Source organism: Eptatretus burgeri, chromosome 1, assembly GCF_056783735.1.
Source record: "Eptatretus burgeri isolate ZD-2024b chromosome 1, Ebu_testis_v1, whole genome shotgun sequence".
NCBI classification, from domain to species: domain Eukaryota; kingdom Metazoa; phylum Chordata; class Myxini; order Myxiniformes; family Myxinidae; genus Eptatretus; species Eptatretus burgeri.
The window spans coordinates 45,478,271-45,492,393 of record NC_140961.1 but is presented as its reverse complement, the minus strand read 5'-3'; the positions used below and the strand labels follow the sequence as shown (position 1 = coordinate 45,492,393).

Here is a 14,123-nt window from a genome sequence, read left to right as displayed (position 1 = left end):
TATGCTGATAGGTGACCACGTGACTAATCTAATAAGGATGAGCAAATGTTGGTCATGTGATACGATCTTTTCCAGCAGCCAATCGACCTTAATAGTTTTAATCAAGCCATCAGATGAAGCCACCAGGACAAAAACAATTAGCTCAGAGACTAAGTCAGGCTTATAATGAATTGCAAAGAATGGCACAAGGCAAAGGGGGGGGGGGGTGGATAACAAAGAAAAAGCAATCACAAATAACAACTATTTAATTGACCTCCTTGCCCTAAACAATCATACATGCCCATACATCAAACGATGAAAGGCCTTGAATATCCTTTGGAGCACAGTCAAGACAATCATTAAGAAGTGGAAGGTGTACGGTACCACCAAGATCCTGCCGAGATCAGGCTGACCCTCCAAAATGAATGACTAAGTAAGGAGGAGACTGGTCAGAGAGGCAACCAACAGGCCAATGGCAACTTTGAAAGAGCTACTTGTCTTTATGGTAAAGACTGGTCACTGTGTGTATGTGACAGCAATATCCCAAGCACTCAACAAGTCTGGCCTGTATGGTAGCAAGAAGGAAGCCGTTACTAAAAAATGCCCACATTGAGTCCCGTTTGAGGTATGCAAAAAACCACTCCGGAGATTCTGAAGTCATGTGGTGAAAAGTTTTGTGGTCTGACAAAACTAAGATGGAACTTTTTGGCCTAAATGCAAATCGTTACATTTGGCGCAAACCCAACACAGCACATCAACCAAATAACATCGCTACTGGGAAGCACGGTGGTGGCAGCATCATGCTATGGGGATGTTTCTCATCAGCAGGGACTGGGGCACTTGTTAGGATAGAAGGGAAAATGGATGGAGCAAAATACAGAAAAATCCTGGAGGAAAACCTGCTGCCCTCTGCAAGAAAGCAGATATTGGGACGGAAGTTCACCTTTCAGCATGACAACGACCCGAAGCACACAGCCAAAGCTAAACTGAAGCTGAATGAGCGGGGGGGGGGGGGGGGCTCATTGACGATCCTCAAAAGAGCCCTCGGTCCAAAAATCTGCGAACAAGAATTGGTCCATGAACTGTGATCCCCTACTGAAACAGAGGTGGATATTTCGAGACCTGGGAGGGATCCGTTCCACTTTCTGAAACCCACATGCCACAAGGAGACCAACTGAATCAGGAAGGTTCTCTTGTCTGCAGAGCAACTTGTCCTATCTGGACCTGTGTGGATAAACAAATGCTTGCTTGACATGATTAATATTTTTATATTTTCTCTCGGCGATGAATGCAAGTGGACTGACACTCTGAACCCCCATCTTGGCTTTCTGGGTATTTCTTTAAAAGGGAGGTGGGGGTGGGGGATAACTGTTTTGATGCAATGTATGAATTTATCAACTGCACATAATATGTACTGTACATTAAAGAGGGTTTTTTGGGGGTAATTTTCAAAATATGACTTCATCAGAAGTCAGATCAATGTATGCATCGTGTAAAGTCTCGGCCTGTTACTTTGACATCGCAGGCAGGTTGGTAGCCTTTTTGAATTCCATTCCCTCCTTTTTGGTCTTGCACCCTCTGCCCTCTCTTGGTCCTGTCCCTCACAGGTTTCTGCAGGGTGCACATGGTCTGCCAGTAACCCTGTTCTTGGTAAACTCCCAAAATCCAGGCTCACTGCTCACCTGCAATCATTTGTTCCTCTTTTTCTCTCACCTGTGGAACCCACTTCCCCAATCTGTTCACTCCCATTTTCCCGTCTCGGGCTACAAACATACAACACAGCTGTTCAACACTATCTCAAGGCTGGTGTGAGCTTACCGGTTAAGGTGGTTGGTTGGCTTAAGACCTTCGAGGTTTGAGATTGAGTCCCTGTCGTGCCTTTAAATAACACCAAGTGGGTTGACTCAGCCTGTCATCCTCCTGAGGTTGGCAAAATGAGTACCAGCTTACTGGGAACAGGGGGCACTGCATCAGCGGCACAGTAGTGCTTCTTGTGATGATGCAACCAGCAGCCACAGCTCACATGCAAAATAAGAATAAAATAATAATAACCACTACCTCAGATCATCCATCCATATTCATGATTTCTTTTACCCCAAATTACCCCTTTTTCCAGGTCATCGTGATGCCCCCCCCCACCCCCTCACCCCTTTCCATTTGATAGTTGTCAGTTGGTTTGTTCCTTTTCTGTTTCATCCATGCTTTCTCCTTCCTCTTTTTTTTTGCTGTGTTTCATTCAGCTTGCTTGCAGATTGTTCACCCCCCCTCCCCCTATGTGTCCTTATTCCCCCTCCCCTTGATCCCACTCTCACTTTCACTCTCCTGGTTGGTGTTTTCCCCCTTTTGTTCCCTTCCAGTTTGCTCTGGCTCTTCCATGAGCCTCGATCATGTGCTGTACACACACAAAAAAAAGGTTTCTCCAACAGGAGCAAATAGCTCACAAAATTGTTCCGCCTCACGAGCAATCAAGATTTAAAAAAATAAAACAGCCAAATGTGTCCCTGAATTCGCTGACGGTTGAAATATCACATTCATCGGGGAATTTCTCCTCGAATTTAATATAATAATCTACTTCAAGGTGTCCGTTGCCATGGTAAAAAAAATGGTTCCTTAGCAACGGGAATGATTGAGATCTTGCAATTTTAACCATTTCTCAATATAATGTGCAGATTTTGAACATGAAAACATTTACGTCCAGTGAGCCAATGGCTATAGGTAGCTGTCTGTAGCTGTGTGTGGTGTGTGGTGTGGGAGTAGTGAGTGGAGTGCGGTCGTGGGTTTTGGGGGTCAGGGATTGTGGTGTGGGCGTCGTGGTATGCTGGGGTTGAAGTAGAGGGTGGAAGGAAGGTCCTACGATTGAAAAGACTGAATGTAGAAGATGTAAGAAGGCAGCCTACATGTTGAGACGCCATGAAAAAATAAATTCTGTACGCATACATCAAATTGCATGCAGAGGCTCCAGCATTTCCCCCCCCCCAAAAAAAAAATTTTTTTCCAACTCTATTATAACAAATCTTTGTGTTTAACTTGTGAATATAATTTTTGGGTTGGTCCAAAAGGGCTCTTTATGGTTTGTAAATTTTGAGTTGACAATTGTGCAGCGTATGAGGGCCGAGGCGGAACAGTTAGCTGCAGAATCATTAGGGTGAGTCAAAGCGTGTAAAATATAATATTTCCACGATATTCGTATAGGTCAACATTTCCATTATATATTTTGGATGCTAGCGTTTCGGGGATGGATATATTCTCTCAGAGATGTAAACGTCAGTTTTGTGAAGAAGTAACAAAAAAAAAAAGAAACAAACAAAAAAAGAAACAAGTAATAACGTCAGCGTCGATTGGTGCGTTTTCAAGTAAGATCTTCTCTGATTGGACGGTGTGGGGGCCGCCGCCATTTCGCGTTGTGTTCCGCGACTGCTTGCTGAGGAGTGTCTCGTCCAATTTTTCGACGTTTCTTGCGGAAGCTCGAACGGTTTTTCTTGGATTGCTTGAATTCTGATAGTGGAATGGAAGATAGAGAGGAAAGGGTGTACAAAGCGCGGTTAGCCGAGCAGGCGGAGAGATATGATGGTGAGATTCGTCGAAAATGGTTTGGGTGTTTTTTTTCCCCCCCTCGCTTCTATCGTTTGCTCTTGCTCTTGCACTCCCCTCCCCCCCGCCCTCCTTTTTGCCTTTGTCATTGTTTCGAGGCGCAATGGAGAAAATGATTTTGCTGTATTGTTTTATGCTTTCATTTTATTTCACTCTGAAGTGAATGTTCCCTCATTCTCCCGAATGTCGGTGCCGCCTCTCTCTCTCTCTCTCTCTTTGTCTGTCTTCGTGTACATCCGGCTGTTACCATTTGTCTTCGTGAACGGACATGTTTCCCTCCTATCGTCATCCCATCTGCGTGGAAGCACCGCCGGCCCATCCGCCTGTTCTCTTGTCATTTTGTTTTTTTTCCTCACCGTAATTCCTCGAAAGCATTGGATACTCGTTTTTTGCGCAAAAATCTTCCTCCACGGGTACCTGGCGCGAGCGGAGGTGTGCAATGGCGGGCACGAACTGGCGAGCCTGTGGGCACCGATTTGCAGCAGCATGTGGGGGTGGGCACGGGAGAGGCGTGGGGGGTTGGGGCTGGGGGGGTGTGCGTGAGACCTGCGTGCTCACACACCCTTTATTCCCATCTCGCATAATTCTGTTGTTCAGAATCTTTTTTTTTTTTGAACAGTAATGGCGATTCCTGATGCCAAAAATTAACATATATATATATATATATATATATATATATATATATATATATATATATATATATATATATATATATATATATATATATATATATATATGATTTATAAACGGTAATTAAACAACGCCCTTTGCTTTATTTTAATAGCAAACCTCGAAATGGTTGCGTTAAAGTGCGAAATTGTATAACCTGTAGGTGATTGTAATAGCTGGGCTATTGGACATCGAACTTTTTGAAGCTTTATGTTCAAAACCTTTCCAAATCGGTGGTGGTGGAGGTGGTAGGGCAACACGTCCACAGCCGTCCAATCGATCAGCTCATCCTGCAATAGAATCTTCTTCACATGCCCCACCCACAGCTTTTACCTTACCCAAAGCTGGAAGACCATCCCCCCCCCAACCCCCCCACCCACTATTTCAGAAATGATTCAATTTTTGTTCTAAGGATTAGCAACTGAAACCAGCTTCTTCCTTCCTCTGGACTTTCATCAATCTTCTTTCGTTTCATTCCATAATACAGATTCTTGGTCTAATTGATTTGCCCTTCACTTTCCAAAAAAAATAACAAGAAAAGGATGTGGTGTTCGACAACAATGTGGAGCTCGACATGTTTGAGTTCAAAGCTGGAAGAATTGATGGCTCTGATTTGTCTTCTCACCTTTACCCACCTGTTCACGGCAAGCTTGTTCCCTCCAAGCTTGCGAAGCGGTTCATGGGTGTAACCCTTGTAGAAGAGACCAAGGAAGTCCACCTGCCATTTTTGTCTCATTTTTCTACTTTGTGAAAATCGTTTCTCGAACACCCTTTACCCCCCCCCACCCCACCCCCTCCGAGTCCATAGCATTCCAGCAAAAGGCGTGAACTCGGGTTTCCATATTTCGGTGAATTTGTCTGAAGTCTTGAGCATAATGGGAACTTTACCTTCCCAATGAGTCGGCCAGTTCAAACACCGTACCTCTTTCATTATATGTGATAAGGTTGTGAATGTTTAAATCGACGGAGAATGACGTTCCACTTCTCAACAGCCAGAGTGCACCCACAGTGGCTCGTAATGTCTTGTTTTCTAAACCCTTCCATTGGCTCGTTTTTGTCTCAACGGTTGGTTCTTGCCATTGGTGCTGGGTTTGATGCCAACCTGGTGTTTACGTAACATCAGACACATTTTGTAGAACATGTGATTTAATGTCATTCGGAGCAGACGAACTCGCCTTTCTAAAAAATGTTAACTCCCATTTAAAAAAAAAAAATTTTTCTTTGCCACTCATTTGGGGGGATGACCTCTTGTGCATTGTCCAGTCGGAATTGCACAGCGATCGAGCAGTCCATTGTGTTTGGAGAAACGGAGTTATTGTTTTTTTTTTTTTTTGTTTTCTTTTTTTTTCTTTTGTCCGTCAGCGTATGTGCCTTGCGCGTCCTTGAAGTGTTTCACTGCAATCTATCAGCTGCTAATGTAGTGCTTTCCATTTGGAGCTGTGTCTTCTTCATGTTTATGACTGATCACCTTAACCCTCCCATGTGGGGTTCAAAATGGAGGATCCTTGTTCTGATGTCACACAATAAATGGCCACAATGGATTTGCTCGAGACAATGATTGGGTGGAGTCTGTCTGATCCATCAAATGTGATGCTATTTGGAAGCTGCTATTAACCAGTGAGCTTAACGACACATTAGGGATAAATGCGACATCATCGTATCTGCCTGCACTGCTTCACAGTATTTTGTTCGAGCTCTGCCATACCACGAGCATCCTCTGGCGGTTCATCAATATTTTAGTGCCTTATGCCCCACTCCATCGTGTAAGCCATGCCTAAAACGCGCCTTTACCTGATGCAACTAAAATGCTGCCGGACGCTACAACAATCTTGTTGCATGTGTGGAGCATTTGTTATGTCTGCCACCAAAGGTGAAAGGAGGTTATGTTTTCACGTCTGTCTGTACTTGAGCAGGATATATCAAAAAGTTGTGGACGACTTGCGATGAAATTTGGACAGGTTGGGTGTGTGACGATGACGAATTCATTCGATTTTGGTGAAGATCTAGCTCCGATAATTTTTCAAGTGATCCTTCACCATTGAGAGAGATGGTCAAAAGCAATATGCAGCATGATATTTCAAAAAGCTGTGGATGGATTAATGCAAAATTTGGTGGACGAGTTGGGTTGGTGACCAGAACAAGCCGATTTTGGTTTTGGTGAAGCTTCGGATGCAGATCCAGCTAAACGGTGGAATACAAAATGTTGACTTCTGCCTATCAGAGGTATGCATTCAACCGAGTGCTGTTCCAGTTGTCTTGTTTTCATCAGTTGAGTACAAAATGGAAGAAAGGTGACCTCCAGCCTGGACTATGCATACAAACAAAAAGAAAGGTGACAACTCGTGGAAGGGGAAGCATGGTGATATTCAGGTGGAAACACAAAGGCAGGTGGATGAATGTATTGGAGGGCAGGGCAGAGACCATGGAGGGAGTCTTGGTGAGGTGATTGTGGACTAAAGCAGATGGTGAGGCGGGGCGGGACCGGGCGGGGCACCACCTCAGATGGTGAGGTGGGGCGTGGTCGCGATGGTGCGCGCTGCATTGGACGACTGGATTGGGTCGTGGCCATACCAAGCTGGTGTGCCGGACTGCACTGGGTCGTGGCCGTACCAAGCTGGTGCGCCGGACTGCACTGGGGCAGGACCGGACCAAGCTAGTGCGCCTTCCCGGGCCGGGGCGGGGCCGCGCCGGCGCGCCTCCCCGGGGCGGGGGCGCGCCTCCCCGGGGCGGGGCCGCGCCGGCGCGCCTGGGCGGGGCCGGGCCGGGGCGGGGGCGCGCCTTGCCGGGGCGGGGCCGCGCTGGCGCGCCTGCCGGGACGGGGCCGCGCCGGCGCGCCTCCTGGCCGGGCGGGGGCCGCGCCCGCCGCCTCCCGGGCCGCGCCGGCGGGCGCGGGCCGGGGCCGCGCGCCTGCCGGGGCCGGGCGGGGCCGCGCCGGCCGCGCCTCCCGGGGCGGGGGCCGCGCCGGCGCGCCTTGCCGGGGCGGGGCCGGGCGGGCCGCTGCGCCGCGCGGGGCCGCGCCGGCCGGGCGGGGGCGCGCCTTGCCGGGCCGGGGCGGGGCCGCGCCGGCGCGCCTTGCCGGGCCGGGGGCGCGCCTTGCCGGGCCGGGGCGGGGCCGGCCAATATGCCGGGCAGGGCGCGCCTTGTATATACCGGGCGGGCGCCTTGAAGTTGGCGGGGTCTAGTTGATCATGCTCGGGAACCAGGGGACCTATCTCCTGATGAGTAGATATCTCTGGACAATTGGACAATACATGAGTGAGTGACCAATTGTATACTCTCAGTGGGATCAATAATGCTCTGGACCGGATTCTCTTAAATTGGTAATAGCATCATGAAATATCTCTGAGATGAGTAATTGGTAATAATACTCAATGGTATATGAATGATGAGTAAACTCTCTGGACAGATGAGTAATCCTCTGGACAATTTATCATACAATTATATACTCTCTGGACAGGTGGGATAGTATATTAGCCTCTCTGGACAATTGGGGGGCCATGTAAATGTATACTCTCTGAACAGGCGGGGCCTCAATTGTATGGGAGGTGATGGACCCAGCGCCAGGACGCCTATACCGGACAGGAGACCAAGTTATCTGTGGTGACGATAGTAGCCTTCTCTGTAATCAGACACTCGTCAATGTATATAAAATGAGGGCCAGACAAATACAATATATAAATTCCATGACGGGTGAGACAGACAGATAACAGAGTGACAATACAGACGAGTAATCATGCCAGACAGGGTGAATTGCATGTTTACGGGCAGGCGGGAGCGCTCCAGAGGCCTCGCATGCTGCGACAGTGAAAGAGGCCGGGCAAGGGCGAGGTGCCGGGCAGGGCGGGTCATGCTGGCAGGGCGGGGGCGCGCGGGACCGGGCGGGGCCAGCGCGCCTGCCAGGGCGGGGCTGCGCAGTGAGCGCCAGAGCGAGACGGGCGGGGCCGCGCCGGCGCGCCTTCGCGGGGCGGGGCGGGGCCGCGCCGGCGCGCCTTCCCGGGGCCGGGGCGGGGCTGTGCCGGTCGGTGCGCCTTCCCGGGGCCGGGGCGGGGCCGCGCCGGTCGGTGCGCCTTCCCGGGGCCGGGCCGCGCCGGTTGGTGCGCCTTCCCGAGGCCGGGGCGGTGGCCAGTTCATGGATTCGGAGCCCACAAGCTCATCGCTGGACTTGGTATTCCAACGCTGGCAGTGTGGCAAAGGATATTGACCATGTGCTCATTGATGGTTGCTGGTGAATGATCCAGAACTGCAGGGTCTACTGGAGTACTCAGTTGCTCAATACTGACCACAGCCTTGTTGTAGCAACTCTGAAGTTGCAGCTTAAATCCTGGAGAATGGTACCATGTCAGCCTAGATTGGATGTTTGCAAACTCCTCGGATGAGAGAGTAGCTTAGGAGTTTGTGAACAGGCTGAGTGGGGATTTGGGGGGCCTGGGTGCTTCAGGGAATCTTGAAGAGTTGTGGAGTGCCTTCAAGACCACTGTCATTGACGTTGCTGGTGGATGTCTTGGAACTCAACCGTCGAGCGAAGAAGAACTTTGTCTCGAGGGACACTGGATACCATTGACCAGAGCAGGGTCAATGACCAGAGCAGGACCAGACCAGAGCACTGGATACCAGTCGCAGGGCTGAGCTCATCAGGGAGCTGAGGCGAAAACTGTACGTGCGCTAAGTCTAACTAATAATATAGTGAAAAAGTCATTTTCCAGTCGAACTAATAATATAGTGAAAAGATCAGGAATATTTTAATGAACGCTTGTTTTATTTCATTGTTTGAAATCGCACATTTTGTGAAAAAGGGTTAATCAATGCCCTATTTGGAAAAATCTCAGCTGGCATCCACCCTGGTTAAATGCAGGACCCTGTGCCCTCAAACTGTGGCAGATGCTAGCTTGTAACAAGAAAATATTTTAAAATGGTTTTCCAGGCTTATTTTTCAGTTTTGCCTCTGTACTATGATGATTGCTAGTTCTCTCCAGAGACTGATCGGCATCATAGCATTTGCTGCTCTGACCCATGCCAATTGTGGTTACACCGACTAACTGTAGAGCATTGAAATTTGTTGAGCTGATCCTCTTTGCCATCTTTCACCACCTGCTCCATCCAGAGATGGTCGTGCTCATGAAGGGCGTGGCACAGCGTGGGGAGCTGTCTCTCGAGGAGCGTAATCTGTTGTCCGTGGCCTACAAGAATGTGGTCGGTGCACGTCGGGCATCATGGCGCATCATCAGCTCTGTGGAGCAGAAGGAGGAAACGAAGGTGTCACCAGAACCCCATGACCGTGTCAAACTCGTCAAGGTCTACCGCACAACGGTGTGTTGTATTTGTCGATTATATATTTATATATTTTTATATATATATATATAAAATCATTCTTTAAAAAAAAAAAAAAAATTCCTCTGATGAAGTTGCCGGTGGCGTTATGTTTTTCAGGTTGTCTGTCTGTGTGCATACGTACGTCCGTCCATGCTAATTTTCTCTGCAACCGCTTATCTGATTGACACAATTTTCACCATAGATGCGACTGCTCTTGTAGAATGTTTTGATGTAATTATGACTGGTCATTTGGTGTAGTTCCATGTTGGAAAAAAAGGAAAAACTTTGGACCTCCGATGTCTCTGAAACCGCTTCATGGAAAAAATTGAAACTTGGCACAGGTGAAGTACTCCCCATGGGGAAACTAGTGTGATTTTTATTTTTGATGTGGTCATAGGTGGCTTCGTTACATCATAATTGCATAATTTGAACAATTTGTCTGATCAGTTTGAAAATTTTTGAGGGCCATCGAGGGCTAAAAAAATAAATTGGTTTTTTATTGTTTAAAACATAAAAAACTTTAAAAACTTTGTTTTCCAAAACGGCTGAACAGATTGATGTGACACTTTACACATATGATCGCCTATCAGTGAGGAACAAAACGTTCTTCAAATATGATGTCATTGGTCACATGGTTTGGCAGGTTTTTTTTATATTTTATTTTGGAAGAATATACCTTTAAAATTCTTCTCCAGAACGGCTTGGCAGATCGAGGGGAAACTTCACCCACATGTTTGTTCCTCAAGCCTTGCAGATACAAGGGTGTTCACAAGTAATTAATAGGCCACATGGTCTGGCAGCCCTATTGGATTGAATGAAAATCTTTTTAAAAATTCCTTCTCTTAAACCACTTCATCAATGGATGTGAAACGTCAAAGTGATTATCTCGCCGTCATGGGGAATATATATTTTAAATTTCAACCTGATCGGACGCATGATCTGGCATCCAGGATTATTTAATATTGAATCTGGGTTCAGTGATTTAAATCAAACTTGGTAGAAGTATGTATAATTACGAATTTCAGTCCGCCCGGCGTGCGATCGGCCACGTAACTCAAATCGCGACCGCGTCGAAGAACCGGAACGGACAATTCATTCGTGACCCTCCGTGGAACTACCGCCAGGAGCTAGTCACGGGTGGGTCTTTCGACCACACCACAATCGTGCCAATCGGCCACCCGTGCAGGATAGGGTTGTTCGCCAAACTCGACCTACCTAAGTACCTGCGCGGGAAGTTAACCGGGCGATCGTACCTCGCTGCTGGCTGGCCTAGGACACGAACCGCTTAAGCGGTCCGTTCCGTGCTTCAGTGATAACCGAGCGGTGTTATCGCCGGCCCCGACGGACGTGATTATTTACCGGATGCTTACACCCTTCTCCCAATTCCTTCTGTGATGCAAGATGGAACTTTCAAACAAAGGAAAGGATGCAAAGAAACGGGGAACAGTTTGACAAGCACATTTATTACGCACTCAGACAAGGCAAGCACGTATTCACAGCCATACAGTAAGAATGCAATTTACAAGCAAGAGTTACAACCGAATAAAGCAATGTTTATTTACATGCACTTAAACAGTTTCTACTTTACAAGACATGGCGCCACAACACGCATTCAAAGAAAACACAAGAAAAGACCCCCTCAAAGGTAAGGGAGTCAGACTGGGCCCATGGGCCTAATTCGTGACCCTCCGTGGAACATTAGGCCCATGGGCCTAATGCGTGTGGAACCTGGAGAAGCGGCCAGGTCCACGAGACCGAAGGGTCTTACCTGCGCCCTCGTGTCGCGATGGGGGGCAAGCCGCAATGTCAGCGCAGCTGCGCCTGGCTTCGTGCCCCTGGCGTGGTCGGCGAGCTCTCTCCGGCGCTCCCCGTCTGCCTTTCCCGTCGGCTTCGAGCTCCGTCTCCCGACGAGACTGCCCTTCCGACACTCCGCCGCTGCCACTCCACTGCTCCCACGTGGTTCTTGACTTTTCTGCCGACGTACTGCACCCACTTGGTTCTTGACTTTTCTGCCGACGTACTGCACCCACTTGGTTCTTGACTTTTCTGCCGACGTACTGCACCCACTTGGTTCTTGACTTTTCTGCCGACGTACTGCACCGCGAGCTGCGTTGTGCTCGCGCTTATATAGCCCGGGGGAGGGGCGTCTGTAAATTTCTGGATCACAGCGGGTTCGGAGGCGGGGCTATGCCACCCGATCCTCAGTCATTGGATGGATGAATAGGGGGCGTGAAGCCTTCCTGATCCGCTTTTTGAGGCGGAAGGAACGCATTCACAGCCCATGGCACGATGTGTGCTAGAAAGGCGGAGGTGGTGGGAGTTTGGTTGTTGGCGGGCGTCGTTTGAGAAAGGCGGTGAAGCGATGTTTGCGGGGTGGAGGTAAAGAGGCGAAGGTGGTGGTGGTGGTTCGGTGTAGTTGTTTGGGGGCGTTGTTGGTGGTGGTGATTTGGTTGTTGGGGGATGATTGGTCCAAAATAATGATGGAGAAAAGAAAAACGGCTATCTCAAAGGATCGCAGCCCGGTGAACATGGAAATTCCCTTTAAACAACGGTGGGGAAATCTAACTACACACATACTTATCGTCATAACTGATCTAAGGACCCTTTATGGTGTATTGCGAATTTCCACAGCCATAACAGTATGTATAATGATGTAATGTGGAAGGAGACGCATCTGGCAACTTCGGGACATTGAATTGTGCCCTTCTAGTTAATTTATTTATTTTAAAGTTTTTCTCTTTTTATTTGATTGTCCATGTGGTTGTTAAAAAACATTATTTCATATTGAATAGAGGAAATGTAGGTAAAATGGTCATTTCACAAATCCAAAATGTTTGAATTTAGTTGAATGAAGGACATTTTATTGACTATTGATTTTGGAGGCAGAAAAACTGACAGTATTGTGTTGTAAGATGTAAATAAAGTGTAATGATGCAAATACAGTCGATTGATAATGTGCATAAAACGAGGTTGGTTAAAATGTAGATGACTTATTGTGCGTGATGCTTATTTGAATAGAGGATCATTACAAGTGCACCACTATAAACCATGGATGAAGCTCCTTCAGTATATGATGGAAGTATTTATTTATTGGAACGGCCCTTCCGGAGGTTACTGTATTTTCGTTCTCGAAAAACATGCCCCGATTATGGGGAATTTTTGAGGTGCTACTCCGATATGCTGATTAGTTTCTTAACCCATTTCATCTGAATGCATAATGAACATGGTTATGTGAATTACTCCCATGGTATTTTTTACGAGGTATTTTTGTAGTAGTTAGCTGGGTACAAAAGATTGCAATGGTGTTGCCATGATCAGATGTCTGCCAGGCAGGAGAAAGTCTATCGCTGTCGGTAAATATGGAAATGGCATCCATTGTTGGATTTTCCCCATCACTGATTCTTCCTGTGAACTTCACGGAAAATATTGAAGTACCATCTTTACATTGCATGAGGTAAAGACTCTATTCTGTTGCACACAAATACAAAACCTAACTAGAAGGACACTCAGTCGAGCGCATACCTCCGTCCTGTAATGCCTGATCCACGAGAACATCTCTGGCCCAATACATTTTTGAACTATCATGCTATACAGTACTATATCGTAATTGAGCCCTCTTCATCAATGGTGAAGAATCACTTTAAAAATTATAGTAGTTGGATCTGGATCTTCACCAAAATCTAATCAATTCGTCAAGGTCACACACCCAACCGATCCACCAAGTTTCGTCTGAATCCGTCCACAACTTGAGATATTGTGCTCTATATCCTTTTTTGGCCCTATCTCTCAATGGTGAAGAATCGCTTCAAAAATTCTCGTTGTCGGATCCGGATCTTCACCAAAATCTAATCAGTTTGGCCTTGTCATACACTGAACCTGTCCACAAAATTTTATCTGGATCCGTGCACAACTTTTTTGAGATATCCTGCACACAGACAAACAGAGAATGAATGAAGAGTGTGGAAAAAATAAAAAGAAGAAGAAAGGTGAGGGGTGGAGGTGTGGTTAGTAAAGAGAATATGTTTTGCTTAATGACCAAACGCACACACAAAAACGAACTCATGTCAGAACAGCTGTACACACAACAGCACAACAGAGTTTGTAAAGTAATCCACTGGCACATCTGCAAAACCTTTGATGTCCCAGTTCCAGAAAATTTGTGGGAAAATGAACCAAAAGTAATCGCTCAATACATGGAAATACAACTCGCATTCGACTTAATGATCCCATCGAGCGAGAACATCAAAAATAAGAGAACAAGGTATTGCTGATTGAGGTGATGATACCATTGATTTTTGGACTAAACGATGCATAAACTAGAGGGGGAGCACTCGGTAGAGTGCAAAACCTCCGCCGCCAATACTGCTAGGTCACTCAAGTGAACCTGATATCCTATTCATTCAATTTGATTTCAACAGTGCTCAGAGTTATAGTTTGCAACTTTCCCTTTTACTTTTAACTTTTACATACTCAATTCATTCTCTAAAAAAAAAATTGTTAGAGGAAAAAAAAACAGGCAAAATTTTCTGTTTTTTTTTTTTCTCTAACAATTTTTTTTGGGGGGGGCGGGGGTT

General features: G+C 47.0%; 1 protein-coding gene across 2 annotated transcripts in view; it reads left to right on the top strand.

The window, feature by feature from the left end:
- The first annotated feature begins 3,282 nt into the window (after window positions 1-3,282).
- Window positions 3,283-14,123, top strand: part of LOC147034376 (14-3-3 protein epsilon-like) — a 58,191-nt gene continuing 47,350 nt past the window's right edge. For both annotated transcript variants that reach the window (XM_085881853.1, XM_085881847.1), the window contains exons 1-2: window positions 3,283-3,549; window positions 9,341-9,546. In XM_085881853.1, the coding sequence (XP_085737979.1) occupies window positions 3,486-3,549; window positions 9,341-9,546 (270 nt within the window). In that variant the 5' untranslated portion in view covers window positions 3,283-3,485. The remainder of the gene's footprint in view (window positions 3,550-9,340; window positions 9,547-14,123) is intronic.